The sequence below is a fragment of the Carassius carassius genome, chromosome 13, assembly GCF_963082965.1.
Source record: "Carassius carassius chromosome 13, fCarCar2.1, whole genome shotgun sequence".
Taxonomy (NCBI): Eukaryota; Metazoa; Chordata; class Actinopteri; order Cypriniformes; family Cyprinidae; genus Carassius; species Carassius carassius.
Window position 1 is genome coordinate 33,374,124 of NC_081767.1, and position 20,778 is coordinate 33,394,901.

General features: G+C 35.2%; 2 protein-coding genes across 3 annotated transcripts in view; both read right to left on the reverse strand.

Annotated features, from left to right (window-relative positions):
• LOC132156392 (protogenin A) overlaps positions 1 to 4,679 on the reverse strand; it is a 39,255-nt gene extending 34,576 nt beyond the window's left edge. The window contains exons 1-2 of the mRNA XM_059565386.1: positions 4,529 to 4,679; positions 3,092 to 3,391 (exon numbers count right to left, since the gene is read on the reverse strand). Coding sequence (XP_059421369.1) covers positions 3,092 to 3,391; positions 4,529 to 4,595 — 367 coding nt within the window. The 5' untranslated portion in view covers positions 4,596 to 4,679. The remainder of the gene's footprint in view (positions 1 to 3,091; positions 3,392 to 4,528) is intronic.
• A 2,688-nt stretch (positions 4,680 to 7,367) lies between these two features.
• LOC132156393 (E3 ubiquitin-protein ligase NEDD4-like) overlaps positions 7,368 to 20,778 on the reverse strand; it is a 43,359-nt gene continuing 29,948 nt past the window's right edge. For both annotated transcript variants that reach the window (XM_059565388.1, XM_059565387.1), the window contains exons 10-29: positions 19,805 to 19,925; positions 19,560 to 19,712; positions 18,584 to 18,655; positions 17,416 to 17,535; positions 16,675 to 16,911; positions 16,456 to 16,533; positions 16,274 to 16,328; positions 15,684 to 15,742; positions 15,331 to 15,396; positions 14,324 to 14,553; positions 14,066 to 14,187; positions 13,821 to 13,891; positions 10,495 to 10,590; positions 10,283 to 10,356; positions 10,127 to 10,187; positions 9,992 to 10,051; positions 9,811 to 9,918; positions 8,608 to 8,704; positions 8,415 to 8,487; positions 7,368 to 8,348 (exon numbers count right to left, since the gene is read on the reverse strand). In XM_059565388.1, coding sequence (XP_059421371.1) covers positions 8,246 to 8,348; positions 8,415 to 8,487; positions 8,608 to 8,704; positions 9,811 to 9,918; positions 9,992 to 10,051; positions 10,127 to 10,187; positions 10,283 to 10,356; positions 10,495 to 10,590; positions 13,821 to 13,891; positions 14,066 to 14,187; positions 14,324 to 14,553; positions 15,331 to 15,396; positions 15,684 to 15,742; positions 16,274 to 16,328; positions 16,456 to 16,533; positions 16,675 to 16,911; positions 17,416 to 17,535; positions 18,584 to 18,655; positions 19,560 to 19,712; positions 19,805 to 19,925 — 2,056 coding nt within the window. In that variant the 3' untranslated portion in view covers positions 7,368 to 8,245. The remainder of the gene's footprint in view (positions 8,349 to 8,414; positions 8,488 to 8,607; positions 8,705 to 9,810; positions 9,919 to 9,991; positions 10,052 to 10,126; positions 10,188 to 10,282; positions 10,357 to 10,494; positions 10,591 to 13,820; positions 13,892 to 14,065; positions 14,188 to 14,323; positions 14,554 to 15,330; positions 15,397 to 15,683; positions 15,743 to 16,273; positions 16,329 to 16,455; positions 16,534 to 16,674; positions 16,912 to 17,415; positions 17,536 to 18,583; positions 18,656 to 19,559; positions 19,713 to 19,804; positions 19,926 to 20,778) is intronic.

Below are 20,778 nucleotides of genomic sequence, written 5' to 3' on the forward strand. Positions count from 1 at the left end.
ATGATTTCTAAATGATCATGTGATCGACTGATGTTACATGTGACACTGAAGGCTGGAGGAATGATGCTGAAAATTCAGCTTTGCATCACAGGAATAAATTATTTTTTTTAAGTGTATTCAAATAGAAAACTATTATTTTAAGTTGTAATTATATTTCACAATATTACTGTTTTTTCTGTATTTTTGATCAAATAAATGCAGGCTTGATGAGCAGAAGAAACTTCTTTCAAAAACATTAAAAATAGTAATGTTTCCAAACTTTTGGTCTGTACTGTATATATATATATATATATATTATATTATATATATTATAAATTATATATATTATATATAATATTAAATTAAATATATATGTACAAAGTAAAATATATTAGGGCCTAAATATTAAAAAAATAAAAAGAAAAATACATTGAAAACTCTAGAAAAAATAAAACAAAAACAAAAAATATTGTACAAAATATTAAGGATTGCAGACTGCAAGTCTGAGCACCTTCTGAAACTCTGAAAGTACTGGTGTCATTTTCTCAGGAAACAAAAAGAAGCAAGTCTCCAACTGTTTTCCATTGCATTGCATTTCTATCTATGAGAAAGAATCAATTGAGATATGAAGATGCATTTTTGATTTTACTTTCACAAATAGAAAATGTATGCTTGAATTCTTTTGATGATGTCGGTGACTGAAAAAGATCAATCAAGACCTAAAAGCACCATAAATCTGACAAAAAGTGAAAAGCTTGGAGATGAACAATCTTGATTTCAAGTGGTGAAAATGTTTTATAGTAACAACCCAGCCGAGTGAAAACTCCTGTAGAACAGTCACTTCCTGTGCAAACATTTGCCTGGAGCTCAAGTTTCGCTCTGAATGAGAGAATGCAGCGAGAGCAGAAGAAACACACGCTTTTGTCCTGAAGAAACGTAGCACGACACACAGCCTCAGGAGAGGAGAGGACCTTTAAAAGCCCCTGTCAAACACACACACACACACACACACAGAGGAGAGCAGGAACAAAGGCTGCGGTCAGGAGGTGCTGATATAAAGGCAGAGCGCTGTGAATAGGGGTCATGTGCTCTTTAACACCGGGGCACTAGTGTCCTCCGCAAGCTGAGCTTTTCAAACCTGCCGGCCTTCATTTACACACCAATGGACACATTCTCACACAGCCGCGAGGCCTCGAGCACACACTAACACACACATCTATCCTCCAGCTATCTGTATCACACATTAACCATGAATTTAAGCAGATTATCGCCAATAACCCATCTGATGACTTATGTTTATTAGACTAATCTCATTCTGATTACACGCTGATCAAGAATTTGTAGAAAAATGAAACATGGAACAGAAAAAGACTTCTTAAGAATAAGCCTTGAATAATGCATGTTTTAAAATATCTGCTTAATCAAACCAATTAAATGATCAGATACAAAAATTAAAAAAACAAAGACATTTCTAATGTTACAAAATATTTCTATTTCAAGTAAATGCTGTTCTTTTGAAATTGCTATTCATCAAAGAAATAAAGTGTATCATAGTCTCCACGAACATATTGTGCAGCACAACTGTTTTCAACATTGATAATAATCAGAAATGTTTCTTGAGCAGTAAATCATCATATTTTCATGATTTCTGGAGATCATGTGACACTGAAGACTGGAGGAATGATGCTGAAAATACAGCGGAGCATCACAGAAATAAATTACAGTTTAATAGATATCCACATAAAAAACAGCTGTTTTAAATTGAAATAATATTCAACATTTTTACTGTTTTTATTGCATTTTTGATCAAATAAATGCAGCCTTGGTGAGCAGAAGAGACTTCTTTCAAAAAAAATAAAAAATCTTCCCAACACCATACGTTTGAACATTCATCTTTCTGTCTGTCTGTCGGTCAATCTATGTTATCCTGACCTTTCTGTCGACACTCATTAGTGCTGATTTCTGTGCTGTAAATCTGCTGTCAGACTCTGAAGGCACAGTAAATAATGAGCCTCATCCATCACACCGCACTTCCTCTGTGTCCATGAATAAGTCAGGAATTCTTTTGAGCCAGATTCCAGCGTTCAGCCAGGACAAAAAATGCATAAACACACACAGAATCTTAAAAATAAAGGTCCACTAGGAGCTGATGCCATTGGGAAAATCTATGTCCAAGTGACTCTTGATAAGAAAAGGGCTTGTTGCAGAACCTGACGTGATCTCTGATGTTAGTTTAGGTTGATAGAGCTGTAGTCGATTTAAAGGAATGGTTCACCCATAAATGAAGATTTGCTGAAAATGTCCTCACCCTCAGGCTATCTAAAATGTAGGTGAGTTTGCTTCTTCATCAGATTTACAGAAATATAACATTAAATCACTTGCTCAGCAATGGATGCTATGCAGTGAATGGGTGCCGTCAGAATGAGAGTGCAAACAGCTGATAAAAACATCACAGTAATCCACATCAGTCCAGCAGTTAACATCTGGAGAAGACAAAAGCTGCTTGTTTATAAGAAACTAAATCCATCATTAAGACGTTTTTAACTTCAAACCAATGCTTCCGACTAAAATGTGAATCGGTAATCCATAATAACACTTCCTCCAATAAAAAAGTCCATCTTCTGTTCACCTCTCACCTCAGAATCCACCCATATATTTGTTTAGAGCTGCTTCTACCTGATCTGTGCAGATTTCTGCCCTGATTCAGACGAGATGACTTTATCACTGAAAGAAGCGTTATTCTGCATCATGGACTTGTATTTTAGCCGGAAGCAATGGTTTGAAGTTAAAAACGTTTTCATGATGGATTTGTTTCAGCTTTTGTCTTCTCTAGATGTTAACTGATGGACTGGAGTGCTGTGGATTACTAGTTATGTTTTTATCAGCTGTTTAGACTCTCATTCTGACGGCACCCATTCACTGGTGAGCAAGTGATGCTATGCTACATTTCTCCAAACATGATGAAGAAACAAACTCATCTACATCTTGAAAGTCCTGCGGGTGAGTTCACTTTCAGCAACTTTTCATTTTTGTGTGAGCGATTCCTCCAATCGCAAAAGACATCTGAGCAACACTGACACTTTTTGAGGGAAAAAACACCAATGCAACTTACCTGCGATAGTCAAGCGGGCTCTTTGGCTGAGAATAGATCCATATTTGTTCTGGGCAAGGCACTGGTAGAAGCCTTCATCTGATTTGTCCTTACGGCTTTCCACCTCTGAGATGAACAGAGAGCCGTTGGCGAGCAGGTAAACACGCTCTGACTCTGTGAGCACTGCTGCGTTCTTCAGCCATCGGATGCCGATGGGAGCCTCGCCGTGGGCCTGACAGTCCAAAACCACAGCATCCCTCCTCATCACGGTCACATCATGGGGCTCCTTAATAAAAAACAGCTCACTAAAACTCCTCACACCTGCAGAGAGGGAGAGAAGTAAGCGAGGAAGACTCACAGGTTGAGTTGCTGTAATCATATTTGACCTGATGGATTACTCGCCGTAATCCCTTTATTCATGCCTCATAAAGAGACTCGATCCTCGTCTTAAAAAGAGCTGTAATCTATTCCCAGCATGAAATTCACTAGACATTTAGCAGCCCACCGTGACTGGAGCTGCTATGAGAGAAGTGGAATAAACACGGAAATAAAAACACTTTCAAAAAGAGCATTTCAAGAATCTCATTCTATGCAGTCATGCAACATTTAAGAATTTTTATGAGATGCAACACTCTTAATAAGTTTTAAAGTAGCTTGAAATGTTATGCTTGTGCACAAGGAGAAATCAAGAGAATGATGAAGAAAAAACTGAAAAACGTCTAAAAGCAGAAGAGTAAAAAATATTGGTCCTTTGGAGTCATTTTCACAATATAAATGTTATATAATATTATACACCTTTAACATATAAGCAGTCATAGCCTACTGTATTAAGTCAGATATGAAAATGCATAAATATGAAAAAGCTTTATGATGTAACTATTCACTAATAATTTAATCTGCATCACATTGCGCAAGAAAGCCTGTTAATATCTAGTTATAGCTCTCATAGCTTTCTTTATATTTCAGATTCTGATTCACTTATTTGATGTTCATAAACATTAAATTCTGAATATGCATGAGGATTCACGATATTACTATTTGATTATGCAAGAAACAGCTTGTTATGCATAATCTAATGCAAGAATGTTTGTGAAATAAAATTTAAATACACTTAAAGAAAATGAGAATGTGTATTTATTTAGACATTGTTGTGATGGAAGAACATTTGCATAATTCCCGACGCTGCTTTGAAGTTTGTTACATTGTGTTCTGCGCACGTGAGTGAATCAAATCAATGTATCAATCAGTGGATTTCTGCATGTATTTAACTCTCTAAAATTAATTCAGTTGTATGCAATCACATATTTAAGAATAAGTGTAATTAAATATACATTTAATTATCTTTTATATATAAGTCTTAGGTTTCAGTGCATGAAATCCCTCATCCTGCACATTTAAGTCGCGAAACATCCTGACCCGTCCGAAACTCATTCCTCCATATGAGATAAACGCTCTTACCTGAGACTGATAGAAACACTGCGAGAAACAGCAGACGCTGGAATAAATCCGTTTTAAAAGACGCCATTTACTCTGGTGGTCCACGCATGCCTGAGCCCGAGGGTCGCGGACTCGAGCTCCACACACTTCTGACTGAACGGAGCGCGTGATGCTGCTGACCGCTTCTCACGCACTACTTCTGCAGACGAACCAAACACCTCGCGGCGTGACGCGGCTCATCAGTGAGTGAGGAGATTCCTCCGCCTGCGAACGCTCCACGAGCGGCGTGACGTCACAGGGATTCCCACTTCTGAAAACAGATGTTCAGAGATTTATATTCATGAGCAGATACAAACACGGGCGGATTTAAATCTTTATATATATATATATATATATATATATATATATACTGTATATGAATATATGTATATGATATGAATGAAAATTGTATATGATTTCATATCAGTTCTTGTTTTTCTTTTTCTTGTTTGTTGAACATTACATTGTAATCAAAACATATTGCCATAAAACTTTAATTTATTAGGGTTCAAGCTTTTTTTTCCTCTACATAACAGTTGTCAATATTCGTGTTTACTTTTATTCGTTTAGCTTACTGTGACATTAAGAACCAGATGATAATGAATTTTATTTTTTTGCAGTTGTCCAGAATAGCACTTGAACACTGAAATCAGACTTCAGAAAGTAATGTAACTGAAATCATATCAAAGCAAATGCCCGAATCCGTCTCAAATGCTGCATGATCTTCAACCATTTCACTTTCCTTCATCCAACATACAAATCTAAAGCATCTGTGTCACTGAAGAGTCAGAGTCTGATCTTGTGACAACTAGCCCCGGTCTGTCATACACTAAGATTGTTCCACTGTGTCTGTTTGTGTGTGTTGTTGGTCAGTTATTTCAGACAGGATGAGTGTTAACAGTACTGGTTTCTGCCAGCTGATGAAACAGATCCCGATCTGCCCAGTAAGGACAGCTGCAGACTGAAGGAACAGTATTGATCTGCTCTCCGGTCGGGACAATAGTTCTGCTCGGACTGCAGATCAGGAGGAACAATGCATCTGTTCAGTGAGTATCAGGAGCAAAGAGCCTGAGTTCAGTTTCCCATCAAGACATCAGCTCGAAAAGCACAAAGCTTTCTGCATCTGTTGTTTTTATCCTATAATTGATCTTTTGCCATGTATTTATTTTTCCTCCATTAGTTCATTTTAAATGGTCCTGCGTTGACAAAGGAATTCATTACAGGACAAATACATAATTTCGTCTTTCAACTATAATAAACAGCACACATAAAACAGGCAAAATTATTTTTCTAATATCTAATCTTGTCTATATATTTAATGCATGTCTGAATAAAACTTCCCAGAATGTAATTAAATTTGAGTATAAATTGATATTTATATATCAAACTATACACATAATTACAGATAATAATGATTATTGTAGATATCATCTGTCTGTAATAATATTGATATACTACAAAATATTTTTATAATATATTATTCATATTTAATTTAACCCATGAACTTTACATATATCCCAGAAATATGTGTTAAATGTATTATATATATAGATAATTTGTATTTTTTATTCATTTAAACAAACAGAAGCTGTTAATATGCTAATACAGGAGATCTGATCAATAAGGGATCAAATCAATTTAAGATTCTCAGAACAGAGGGAAAGAAGATCCGGCATGTATTCTAAGAGCCTTCTTATTGGACACTTTCCCACATAACCCCGCCCCCTCAGCAGAAAGCCACACCCCTCTGATCCCAGCAGTGTCCTAGAGGTTGTGTGACCCATCAGCTGACCTCTGAAGGATTGTGGGGCAGCAGGATTTGGGCATAAAGGGGGATGGGAGAGAAAAGAGAAGAGAGAATGGGATTTCACTACTTTAACAGTATATTTTAATATAGAATTTAATGTGTTCAATTCTGTAAATTCATGCAAAGTAAATGTATATTATCACCCCAAACCCCCAAAAAATTCAAAAGTACATACGAACTTATCTAATTATTAGATCAATAAAGTATACCACAACGCCACAATTGTCCTGTCCGAAATTGCGCCCCCTTTTGGAAGAAAGCAGCAGTGACGCGTCCGGTTCTCAGCTGCGCTGTTACCGCCGCCCAGTGGACGATTAGAGAACTGCATCACTGGGCATTGCAAAAACATAAATTTACAATCATTATCATGATAACGTTTTATTTATCTGTTGATATTGACTTATATTGTTTAATTTTTTTAAATATTTTTATAACAATAAATATACAAATAAATATTCAATACTATTTCTATAAAAATTATAATATAAAATTATTTAAATACATTTGTTTTAAACTATAAATAATACATAAGAATATAAATGATAAATAATATGCAATATAAATTATTTATAAAGAAAAATAAATGTTATTCAATTAAATTTATATATTACTAAATTTAAAGAAAAAATAAACCAATGTTACCTGTACCATTCGTATAATAATAAATATATAAAATTAAATTCTATTAGTATAATAATTATATATATATATGTGTGTGTGTGTGTGTGTGTGTGTGTATAACAATTATAAATAAATATGAAAAATAAATATCATTCAATACCATTTGTATAATACTAAGGATTAAATTATGTATCTTCCAAAAGATTATTTGCTTCCAAGCTGATACGGTTTCTGATTTTTTCCGTGCTACATTCACCTTCTTCTGCTTAATGGTGGGCATTTCCTGTAAAAGTTGCTTTGAAACAATATGCTTTATGACAACTACTTTACTAATAACAATTAAAAGTATTGCAAATAAAGACCACATAAACCTCAATGAAGACATCATATCGGAAGAGTTGTGTTAATTTTATTAATCTTCCAAAAACACATAGCCATAAAGATCGGCGTGACAATTGAAATCAGCATAATTTACATTCAAATGAAAGACACTTTTGCTCATAAATCTCTGATAGAAATCCCTGAAACTCACTCTAAATCTGCACCAAAAACCTTTGTAGAAATGCAGTGGCTGTTCATATAATAGTGAATAATTATACAACAGTATCCACGATAAAAGTGTTTCTTCATTAGTTTTATATTACCAAATGAAGTGAAAGTTTTTAACAGTACGATACGTTCCTTGCGAGACAAAATGTGCTTACTTTAAGCAATATTTATGCTGTAAACATTTAGTATATGATTGATATAAAGCAATGATTAGTCACAAAACAGCTTGACTGAGGTGATCTATACAAAGTAAGACTCGAAACGTTTGTTTTTAGAAAAGTGCTTCAACTTTCACAAGCTGTACAAAAAATGGTTTTCAAAAGTGGGATATCTGTAAACAAAACAACATGTAAACAAAGTCGAAGTGAGAAAAAGTCATGATTAAGTACATGATCTCTACAAACAATGATGCCTGCATACGTTTTAATTTCTAAAACAAACAAACAAACAAAACAAAAACAAAGGACATTTTTTGTACAGATCGAATAATGGTCTCATATTGTGCATTTAGGAAAATCTCTTCAGCCAAACAGTGCACATCCATAATGCATGACTTAAAAGCTCATAGTAGAAATATACAATTCCTTAATTATCCTCAAATGCATAGATATGATCAATTCTACAGATGTTTAGAAACATACAGCTGTATGCCGGAGTACATTACAAAACCTTCTTTTATAAACATCATAAACATACAGATTTGGGATTTTGGGAGCCGGAGTCTAGTCCACACCATCAAAGCCCTGAGCGTTTTCGATGGCCATGTGCAGCTTCTCGCGGAGATCCTCGAACGTCTCGTAGGGAGGGAGATCCAAGCGGTTGAAACTGATGGAGAGACGCATGAATGAGACGAGACACACACACACACACACACACACACAGATCTCTCACCAGGTGTGTGCTCGGGGCAGTTTGTCCCTCGTGCCCCACTGTTCAATAGTGAACAACTGCGGCCCGTTGGATCCTGATCAATCAGAGAAACGCAGCATTGCACTTTAGCAAACGAACTGAAAAGCCACTACATGAAGAAGCCAGCACGAACATTAATATTAATGAGCATTGTGATTGAGGGGGAGGGGCTTACCGTAGAGCTCAGCGAAGCCGTTCATCGGTACACGGGATGTTCCCGTCACAAACTGAAGCAAACGGATTCGCTTTTCTGCATCCATCAGCAACACCGTCTGAAACACCATCAACAATGAGCCGCTACGTCACATCCATTCATTCTGATTATCAGTGATAATAGATGTAAAAGTGAAGCAATCGCAATGCAGTGAGTGTCATCTTATTAAAGCGTTAAAGCTGTGCGCTACAGTGATTTTACTATGGTTAAGAATGGGTTAGGAACTTGCTATGCACAACAACAACACTTGATAAAAATCACTGTTACTGCTGATTTGTGTTATGGCTAAAGTCAGTATCACAATTACTGTGTTTGTTCAAAACTTAGATTGTGCTCACAGACTTCATACACATGATGCATTCATTGAATTTTTTTGTCTTTTTGTCAGTGGAAAACATTGAATATTAAATATAATTCAACTTGAGTGAAAGAAAATAAATTAAATATAATGGTTATACATACATTTATATACTGATTTATATACATAAATGCGATCATGGTCATTTTGTGATTACGTTATTAAATCATAATTAGTCAAAGAATTTTAAAACATTATGAATTTAATGAACTTTTAGGTTTTTGTTTTTAAATGTCTTTTTGACAGTGGATTTCTTTGAAATTTAAATCCAACTGAAAATAAAATAAAAAATAATTATTTTTTACAAAACAAATAAAAATAAATAAATAGTAGATTAAAAAAACAAGTAAATAAAAATATGTGTGTGTGTGTGTGTGTGTGAATAAATAAATACATTTTAATAGTGGTTTTCTTTAAATCCAACTAAAAAAACTTTGAGAATTTATATTCATTTAAAAAAGATATGTAAATATATATAAATAATAATAATAAAAAAACAAATAAATAAATATGTAAATAAATAAATACATTTATTTAAAAAATAAAGAGCAATTATGTTGTTTTTGTGAAAGTGTACTGCGGTTTAGGAAAAGGATGTGCTGTATTTAAAAAAGGTAAAACAAGAGCAAAACAAGACAATTGTTTCAGCTCAAAGCCAAGAATATAACTGGAAAAAAAAATAATACTAGTCACCCAGACTTAAGTTTCAACCTTGAAAAGTCTAAAGGTACAAAAGTGTATGCGATTTGACTTTTAATAATAATAATAAAAAACAGAACAAAACAAAAACAAAAGCCAAATCTGACCTTCCAGAACCAGATGATGGCTGGGTGATTTGGGTTGTAGCCATTTTTATATTTGGTGTTTTCTCTCCAGTCGTTGACGTCCACGTCTCCTAAACCACACATCAGCAGCTGAGGAACACAGAGACGTTCAGGTTCTGAGCACTCGCACGCTTCAAACTATGCACCATCAAAAGTGTCTCACCTCCAGCTCGTTTTCATCAAAGATCTTGATCAGGTCCTGAGGAATCAGCTCGTAGAAACCCTGCAGATAAAACACAAGTCAGTCAAACTCTGGGTGGGCGGCGGTGACCCAAATCCACTGAACGAGGGTCTGTACCTCCTTGAAGGCCGTCATCTGCCTCTGGATCCGATCCACAAACCTCCACTGCATCACCAGACTGCAAAGAAACACAGTGTTACATCTATAAGCCTGTCCAATATATCAGGTGTGTTGTGGTTTGTCTGTGTGCCACTAGAGGGCGCTGAAACATACTGAATATACTCCTTTTTGTTGGTGTCATTGATCACAATATCAGCACCTCCTGGTTTCAGCTCATGCTGGTGCGTCTGTGGAAGACATCGGATCACATTTACCTACACAAATCATCTTATTGTATTTTATGGTGACCTAAACTGCCGCCGTATGCTTTCAGAAGTCTTGGACTATAAAGTTGCATGGACTACTGTAATCGCAGAATAGATCACCTGTCCAAAGAGCTCCTCGTCGATGGTGAACCTGAGGTCCAGATCTGTGGGGTCGTTCTCCAAGATCCATCGGAGAGAGTTGAAGTACTCACTGTCCTGAAATAACACGACCAGAAACAGTGTGTGAGACTTAACTTAAACTTTATATACATATATCCTAAATGTTTTTGAACTTTATTTATTTTTGAATTTGTTTATCATTTCAGATATATTTAAACTTCAAGGAAACCCACTTATATATATATATATATATATATATATACAGTACAGACCAAAAGTTTGGAAACATTACTATTTTTTATGTTTTTGAAAGAAGTTTCTTCTGCTCATCAAGCCTGCATTTATTTGATCAAAAATACAGAAAAAAACAGTAATATTGTGAAATATTATTATTAACTTAAAATAATTGTTTTTCCAATTATTATACTTTAAATTATCATTTATTTCTGTGATGTAAAGCTGAATTTTTAGGATCATTATCACATGATCCTTTAGAAATCATTCTAATATGATGATTCATTATCAAAGTTGGAAATAGTTCTGCTGCTTAATATTTTTTCAGAACATGTGATACTTTTTTAGGATACTTTGATCAATAAAAAGTAAAAAAAAAAAAAAAAAAAAAAAACAGATAAATATTTTGTAATAACATTATACACTACTGGTCAGTAATTGGGGTCAGTAATTTTGTTTTCTTTCTTTTTTTTTATAAAATCAATACTTTTATTCAGCAAGGATTTGTTAAATTGATAAAAAGTGATAGTAAAGAAAATATATTATTAGAATCTTTTTTTATTTTGAATAAATGCAGTTCTTAACCTTTTATTGATCAAATATATGAGACAGCAGAACTGTTTCCAACACTCATAATAAATCAGAATATTAGAATGATTTCTAAATGATCATGTGATCGACTGATGTTACATGTGACACTGAAGGCTGGAGGAATGATGCTGAAAATTCAGCTTTGCATCACAGGAATAATTTTTTTTTTAAGTATATTCAAATAGAAAACTATTATTTTAAGTTGTAATTATATTTCACAATATTACTGTTTTTTCTGTATTTTCGATCAAATAAATGCAGGCTTGACGAGCAGAAGAAACTTCTTTCAAAAACATTAAAAATAGTAATGTTTCCAAACTTTTGGTCTGTACTGTATATCTGTATGTCTGTACTGTATTCAAGGAAACCACTTTATATATATATATATATATATATATATATATATATATACACATAAATATATATATATAAAGTGGTTTCCTTGAAGTTTAAATATAACTGAAATTATAAACAAATTAAAAAATAAATAAAATTCAAAAACATTTAGGAAGGGGTAAAAGCAAAAAATAAAAGCACTGTCATATATATTTGTATATATATGTACTGTATATACACACACACACACAAACACACACAGGGCTCCAGGCAAAAAAACTAAACAAAAAAAGCCTATAAGAAGCAAAATAAGGCAACCAAATAATTTGGTACGTGCCACAGAACAAATAATTTATTTATTTATTCATTCATATTTTTTTTAACACTTTAATATTTCAGTCATAATGTCAGGCTTGTCTCATCTTCTCTCGTCTTTATCAGTATTTTAATCCATCCTGTAGATGTCGTGGGAACTAAGGATCACTTAAAGTGGGAACTAAACGTCTTTTCCAACCTGAGACCGATTTACAGTCACAAAGAATGGTTTATTACACCGAATCTGTGCCAATATCACAGACCATAAATATATGTGACCCTGGAGCACAAAAGCAGTCTGAAACAACAGCCAAAAATATATTGTATGGGTCAAAATGATAAGATTTTTCTTTTATGCCAAAAATCATTAGGATATTAAGTAAAGATCATGTGCCATGAAGATATTTTGTAAGTTTCCTACGGTAAATATATAAAAACTAAATTTTTGATTAGTGATATGCATTGCTAAGAACTTCATTTGAACAAGTTTAAAGTCGATGTACCTTTTGATGATTATTTCGCACTACAGTAGTAAAGAGAAAGATGTGATGGGTTGAACTGAGGTGCTACAGCAATCTCTCATGTATTTAATTTAAGAGTGCCAACATGCTATTTATTGCTTGAATTGTGTTAAGAAATTGGCATCATTTGAAAGCTGATACTTTGTTTATATTAAAGTAAATCAAAGCTTACCGTGATTATTGTATGGCAAGTGCACTACAAATAATATGAAGTTCATCCAATAACAGAACACAACATATTTAGATAACAGAAAGCCATATCAGAATCTATCCTAAACGAGGATTGTTAACGATACTGTTCCTCACACAGCTGACAGCTTCACCTGGTGTAGGGTGTTCAAGTTGTGCACGAAACAGACACTGCTTTTCTGCACAGCGCTGGCGTTCGGCAGAAATGAGGAGCGTTTTTCCTCTAAAACTTCAATGTGCATCATCTCAGTTTATTATGTCTACATAACAAAAGATGCGATCGCAAAACAAGCAGGACAAAAGGTATTATGTGATATTTTTTTAAAATCATAACGTAAATTGATATAGTCACCTGTGGTGGTCTCAGTATCATTCGCAAGTTAATATTTTTGGTCACAAATGCAACAGTTTTAGGCATAGACTGGAGCCTTGTGTGTGTGTGTGTGTGTGTGTATATATATATATATATATATATATATATATATATACACACATATATATACCATTTTTTTTAATGAATCATGCAATTATACTTTTCAAACAGTAGTTGTCACTTCACTATGTTGCATATTTAATTCAACTTAACATAAATTTTAATCCATTTTTTTTGTCAAAATTTCAATTTGCGCACACTGCATTGTGGGATACTGTATACTGACATAGTCATATACTGCATAATTCAACATTTGGTGAATGCAGTACATCCTCCAAGTGTTTAAAGCAAAAAAATAACATGTCCATTAAAATAAATAAATGAAATAAATATTCACTGTGAACATTATACATTTTTAGGCATGTCCTTACATACTTTTGTAGTTCAGAGCATGCATGCATTATGTATAGATTATTTCTTTTATATATTTAGGGTGATAATTTAACCATCAGTCCAGGGACTGCAGATGTTAAACACCCTTCTGGCTAATTCTGGCACATTGTACAGTTATGTTTTATTGATGTGCATTGTTCTTGTCAAATAAACCTGAATAATAACAATAATAACATACTACAGAAGTATGGTAATACACTAGTCAGTGTGAGTGGAATGATCATATGCTATAGCCACTGTTCTCTCTGAAAAAGCACAGCAGTGGCATTTAGAAAAAACGGATGCTGATTGGTTCAGCTGTGCATGTCACTCACCACTGACTCCATATCCTGTAACGTGATTGGCTTCTGCAGCATCATCTTGTAAAAGGGCCGGATGAAGAATGCTGTGCAGACGAATACAACAGAATCATTTGAGAGCGACATGTAAACAATGTTTTGTTTCATTTAGACATTGCTTGTCTTTAGAAAACCAGTCTGCATGCATGCAGTGTGTTAAAGTCAAATACTGTGAATATGATTTGTGGGTATATATATATTGGTCTTGACAGGTTACTTACCATCCAACAGCTTCCCGTGATAAACGGCCATCCCAGCCACCCGGCCGATGAACTTAAAGTAGGATAGATGGTCTTCATTGCACAGACCTGAGTTGGGATTGATCTGTAGGGTGTAGTTATCCCTGAAATATTCACATGAAATCCTTTTAAAATCTTTTTTTTGATTGATTGTACACCGTTGTTATCTATCTAGCACGACACAGGAGTGTATCTGAAGGGCCCGTCTATAAAGCTGGTCTATAAAGCTGGATCACTCACGTGGCAGAATACTCAAACAGCCCATAATATGGGTTGAACATTTCCTTGGAGATCAGGTAGAACCATTCCCTGGCCACGCCCCCGTAGTCCAGCCCCTTCTCCCCCTCAAACTCCACCCAGAGGCGGGCCTTCAGCAGATCCGAGCGTTTGACGGACAGAATGCGCCGGTACGAGTCCTCCAGAAGAGCGTTACGTCTCACAATCAGCTCAAAGCGGTTCGGGATGTCGGCCTGGAGAGCGTAGAAAAGATTGCTTTTGATTTGAGATTTCCTTATCCATCAGGATTTGACTGGAGGTGATTAAATTAGTAGTTAATATTATAATTCCCAGCCCACACAGAAAAAAAAGCTGATTCCGAGTCAAGAATAGTTTTATGTTTCATGACAGATTCTGAAAACAAATAGTTATGTCTTTAAAATAATGTGCATTGATGAATCGTGTTAAATAAGACCAGGAATGTTTATTACGAACATAAATAGGGTCATTTTTTATTTCATTTTGCCTTTAAATTCGTGAAATCAAGTCTATACGCGATTATTGTAAAAATGTGCCTGCTTTATCACTGAAAAAAAAATATTAATTGAATTTACAAATTTTTTTCTTAAGGTAAGTGGTTGCAACCAATTTATTTTAGTTACATCCATACAAATTATATACATACAAATTTAGATGACTAACTTTCAACATTTTTTAACATAGCTCAAATAAACTGATTGCAACCACTTACCTGTAAAAAGTTGTTGTTTTTTCCAGTGGATGTTCTGAAGGCATTTAATAACATTTACAATTCAACTAATTCACTAATTCAAAATTCAAAACTGAATTATTTTTCAAAATATTTCAATTTTAATTTAAAATCTTTTAGATCTCAAAATGAAATAATTTTGATAACTGTGTGGTTTGGGACAGCCATAAAAAGTATGTCTGTAAAATAAAATATTTTGTTATTATTATGTCATACCGACATATATAAAAATCTAAAAAGCCTGAGAAGGAGAGTGACGTACTGGTTTCTTCAGCTTCTTGCTGAAGTAATCATACTTCTGTTTATAGTCTCTGGAGTAAGGCACAGCCTGAAATAAAGCAGAACACAATCAGTTCACCAATAATCCACGAGCTCTTATCAGATGCTGAACGACAGAGATCATTCAGCTCATCCTGGGCAAATATAACCTCCCCTCGAGACACACACACAAACACCTTACAGGAAACCAATGGGAATAAAACGTACAGGGTTTCAGGCTCAGAACACTTTTAGAAACAAGATATGGCAAAGATCAGTGTGTGTTTCAGCAGCTCTCTCAATATGATCCATTAATGGCTCAGTCAGGACCTTTAACAGAAAGAGAAAACCACTTACTGGACCAGTGATGGCTGAACTCTGTAGTCTTGGATCTTCCCACTGTGTGGCTTTTGTATCTAAAAATAAAATAAAATTAAATAATAAAATTGGGATAAATAAAATAATAAATACATAAATTAATAAAACAATAAATGAATTAATAAATTAATTAATTAAAAAACTAAATAAATTAAAATTAGTGTAACACGTTATTAAAAATGGTTATAAGTAAAGTTTATAAATATAACAGATTTGTTTAATTCTAATAAATATAGTAAATTTGTAAAAAAAGAAAATATATATATATAGAGAGAAAGGTTATAATTAAATTACAATTTTCAAATATAACATTTAAAAATATATATATTATTTATCAAAAATGTAACAAAAAAATAGAAACCGTATTAAAAGGGTCAAAATGTACAAAACATAATATAAAATATTTGTTTTAAATATTATAATATTAATCGAATGCAAAATATTATTTAATTTTAATATATGTAATTTATATTCATTTAAATTTAAAAAATTACAGGAATCTGTTACAGATTCCTAGCTGGGTTTTTTTTTGGATTGGCATGCTTCATTCTTATGGATGTGCCACTTACTGTGATTGATGTAGAAGATTCTGCCGTCACTATGTACTCGCTCCTCCCAACCCGGCTATAGCAGACAACACACACACACACACACACACACACACCCTTTTCAACCTGTCCTGAACACCACTTCAATAAAATCATATCAAGCACATGGCATCATCCTCTGATTATGACATCATCCGCCTTACCGGCAGTGGGCCGAGGTCAGTGGGGTCAAGGGAGACTCTCCTCATCACTTGCACGGGAACCTTCAGCCGGGGGTCGTCCTGTGATGGAACAGGAAACAGGATGGCAAACACAGGAAGTACATTGAATTGAGTGAACAATGGGGCAATCGAACAACGCACAGGAACCCCAAAGCAAATATACCATGAAACAGCATCATGTCTGGTTTGTGTCTGTCTTACCCATGTGGTGGTCTTAGTGTTGTGGTTGATGAAAAAGGGGCGTCCGTTTGGAGCACTGCGCACCTCCCATCCGGCCGGCATCGGTCCGGCGTGCTCCGGTGTGTGAGCGCGTGTGTGCTGCGGCGACACATCCGGGGAGAGCAGGGGCGGAGCGTAGCCCGCGGGATTCTGGGAGAGAGACATGACTCCGCCTCCCATCGCTGATGCTGATGCTGCCTCAGAGGACGGCTGTATGAGCTGGAATACACAGGTCAAAGGTCAGGGGTTTGAGAGATCAGTCTGAGAAATATTCAGCGGTATTAAGCCACAATTTAGACCTGCATGCTGGTTTAGCAGTAAAAAACAACAACAAAGAAATTAGGAAAGCCACAAAAAAGTTGACCTGTACTTTTTTTTATATTATTAATTATTACATGATTTTTCTTATAAACTTCATTTTTTTGCAGTGAAATACTACAATAGTATCCCTTATTCTATTTAATATTTTTGTTTAGCAACAGTAAAAATCACAGTCATTAATAATAATTATAATAACAATAATAATAACAAATTGTGGCACAGTACAAACAAGCACAGCAAACCTGTAGCTAAAAAAACAACAACTAAATAACGATAATAATAATAACATTAATTATTATAATAGTTCTTGCTTTTGTTAAAATAATAATGATTATTATTATTGTTGTTTATACCACAAAAACTGTTGATGGAGCTTTCTCTAGAAAGAGGACTGGGACGCACCTGAACGAGCGGCCGTGTCCAGGTTGTCATCCTGCTGTTGTGATTGACGTAATACATTCTCCCTTTACTGTCCTGCTTCTCCTCCCATCCCGGAGGCAGCCCGGTAGACGTGGGTAACAACTACAGGAAGAACAGAAAGCGATAAAGTGAGTAACGAAATGAAGAGGGGGTGAAATGAGGAGAGCGAAACACCGAAACAATCCATTACAGATCGTCCGTTTTGTTCATAAATAGTCATCAGTTAGCAGTTCGCCTCAAACACGGTGTCCTCTGAGAGCAGATGTGCGCCGAGCTGCAGCTGAGGTGATGTATTGCGAGGTTCAGGGCATGCTGGGAAATCTGGGGCAGCTAAGATTACACATCATGTGCTGAGAGACGGAGAAACACTGAAAGTAGAGCACACGGCGAGCGCTCGGGCTGGACTCGGACAGATGGAGATACAGATACTATATGGGGGTGAAAACTTTTGAACACGATGAAGATGTCCAAATTTTTCTTATTTTGTTGAAATATAATTTTTTTCCATTTAGTTCTGCCCTTCGTAAGCAACAGAAGATACTTGTATGTTTCCCGGAACACAAATTAAGTACAATTTACCTTGATCTTCAAATTCCAAAAGTTTTCACCCCCCAGGTCTTAATGCATCTTGTTTCCTTCTGGAGCATCAGAGAACGTTTGAACCTTTTTTAATAGTTGTGTTTGAGTCTCTCAATAGTCCTCAGTTTGAAAAGATGGATCTCAAAATCATACAGTCACAGCTGGAAAGGGTTCAAATATGCGAAGAAGCTGAAAAACTGAAGAATCTGCAGGACCTTAAAGATTTTCCTGAAGAACAGTTCTCAGTTTAACTGTTCAGAACAAACTCAAGGGACTCATGCACAACCATCACAAAACAGAAAGACAGTTGAGGATCATCCAGTTAACCACACACAGTATTAAGAACCAATGGGCTTATTTTACTAATTTCAGCAATTTTTTTTGTCTTGTGGACTAAATGTAAACCTCTTTTATCTACAATATCTTACTCAGGACAGTACTAAATCAAAAATAACATGCATTTAGTATGATCTCTCTTATTTTTTTTAATTATTCACATTCTCACAGATTCTGCAATGGGTGCCTGAACTTTCGAGCCCCGCTGTATGTATGAATGTTTTAATGCTCTCACCACGGGGTGAACAGGATGCTCTTCCACCATCAGGGTCTGTCCACTTCCTCTGCGGCTGCCGTGACCCTGCGGCTGATAACAACACAATGTGAGATGCAACTTAAGTAGCTTTAAATGTAACAATGTAACAAGCTGCAACATAATGTATTCATGTTCCATTTGGATGCTGATTGGTCAATACGGAGTTCTGCTAAAATTCCCCAAACTGTGTATTACTGCACAGAACTCATAAAGGTCAGCTATTAATCTTAGTTTAAATGTCAGATATATTCTGAGGATATGATGAATTATTAATATAGTCAATGATGAACTTATGAATCAGTATTTTGCATTGTGATTTTTGTATCCGTGTCACCACAGAAATTTTGGGATCGTACATAAATGTTTGTATGAAGTTAGATCATTAGAATTAGACTTTGACTTGAATTGCTTGTGTCAAGTTTTGGGTTGGGAATATTTTTCAATGTTTTTAATAATCTCTTCTGGTCAGCAAGGCTGCATTTATTTGATCAAAATAACAGTAAAAACAGTGAAATATTATTACAATTTAAAATAGCTGTTTTCTATGTGAATATATACTAAAATGTAATTTATTTCTGTGATGCTCCGCTGTATTTTCAGCATCATTCCTCCAGTCTTCAGTGTCACATGATCTTCAGAAATCATAATAATATGCTGATTTGCTGCTCAAGGAACATTTCTGATTATTATCAGTGTTGAAAACAGTTGCGATGCTTCATATTTTTGCGGAAACGGTGATACATTCAAATTTTTAGGTTTCTTTGAAGAATAGAATGTTCAAAAGAACAGTGTTTCCTTGAAATAGAAATCTTTTGTTACATTATAAATGTCTTTACTCTCACTTTTGATCAATTTAATGCATCCTCACGGAATAAAAGCATTAATTTCTTAACTGTCAGAGACTCCATCGGTCTCATTCTTGAGTGTGTGTGTGTGTGTGTGTGTGTGGACTGACCGTGAGAGACGTGCGTCTGTTGTTTCCGGTCTGCAGTCTGCTGAAGTCCTCACAGATTCCCGTGAACTCCATCGGGGAGTGGGGGGGCGGCGGCGAGCGCTCGCTGGGGCTGTTATAAAGCGTGGTCTCATCTGCTGTTACGATCTCCCAGCTCTACAAAACACACACACACACAGAAGTGAAAGTGTGTTCTTTGTCAGGGAGTTTCAAAGAAAGTGTGTGTGTGTGTGTGTGTGTGTGAGTACCTCAGGTGACTCTCTGCGCTCGTGGTTCTCGCCAGGTTCTGATATTTGTCTGCGTGTGAGGAACGCCCGCTGGGACTCGCTCAGTGTATCCTGTCTCTGTTCATTGTCTCTTTGAATGTCCCTGTAAATCAGGACAAAACACACACACTTCAGCGCTTAGAATGACCCAGAAAGACTCAAATGAAGCAGGGGAGGGCGCCACTGACCAGCAGAGAGCAGAGGAAGGAAATAAGAGGCCTGGGATACTTAAAGGGATACTCCACCCCAAAATGAACATTTTGTCATTAATCACTTGTCCCCATGTCGTTTCAAACCCATTAAAGCTTTGCTCGTCTTCTCGTTGTTTCATAACATTGCAGTTGAACCACAGATGGACTATTCTGACAATGTCTTTCATACTTTTCTGGACCTTGACAGTGTACGTTACTTGTTAGTACTTAAACGTTAGTGTAAGTTACTTGGCAGTCTATGGGACAGTCACAAGCCTCCCGGTTTTCACAGGTTTGACATGGGGGTAAGTGATTGATGACAAATTTTTGGGGTGGAGTATCCCTTTAAGTATAACAGGATGATTGACTTCAACAGAGTTTTGTGAAAGGAGTAACGGCCTGCTGATCATTTCATTAAAATCTACTGAAAACAAATACATCACAAAAAACTCAAAAGATTTAGAGGCAGGTTTGTATCCTGGTTATAAAAACTCTTGAGGATTTTTTTTTTTAGGATTTTTGAAAGAAAGAAAAAAAGTATACCAAATAAAATAACCAAATAAAATAAAACAACATAATAATGTACACAAAAAAGATAAAATAACATCAATCTAAAAACAAAAAACAAACACATGACGTCACAAAAACCGAACTTAGGGGCTTTGATGGATTTGTTTATATCCTGGTTATGAATACTCCAGACCTTTTTATGATTTATACCGTTAAATATATATATATATATATATATATATATATATATATATA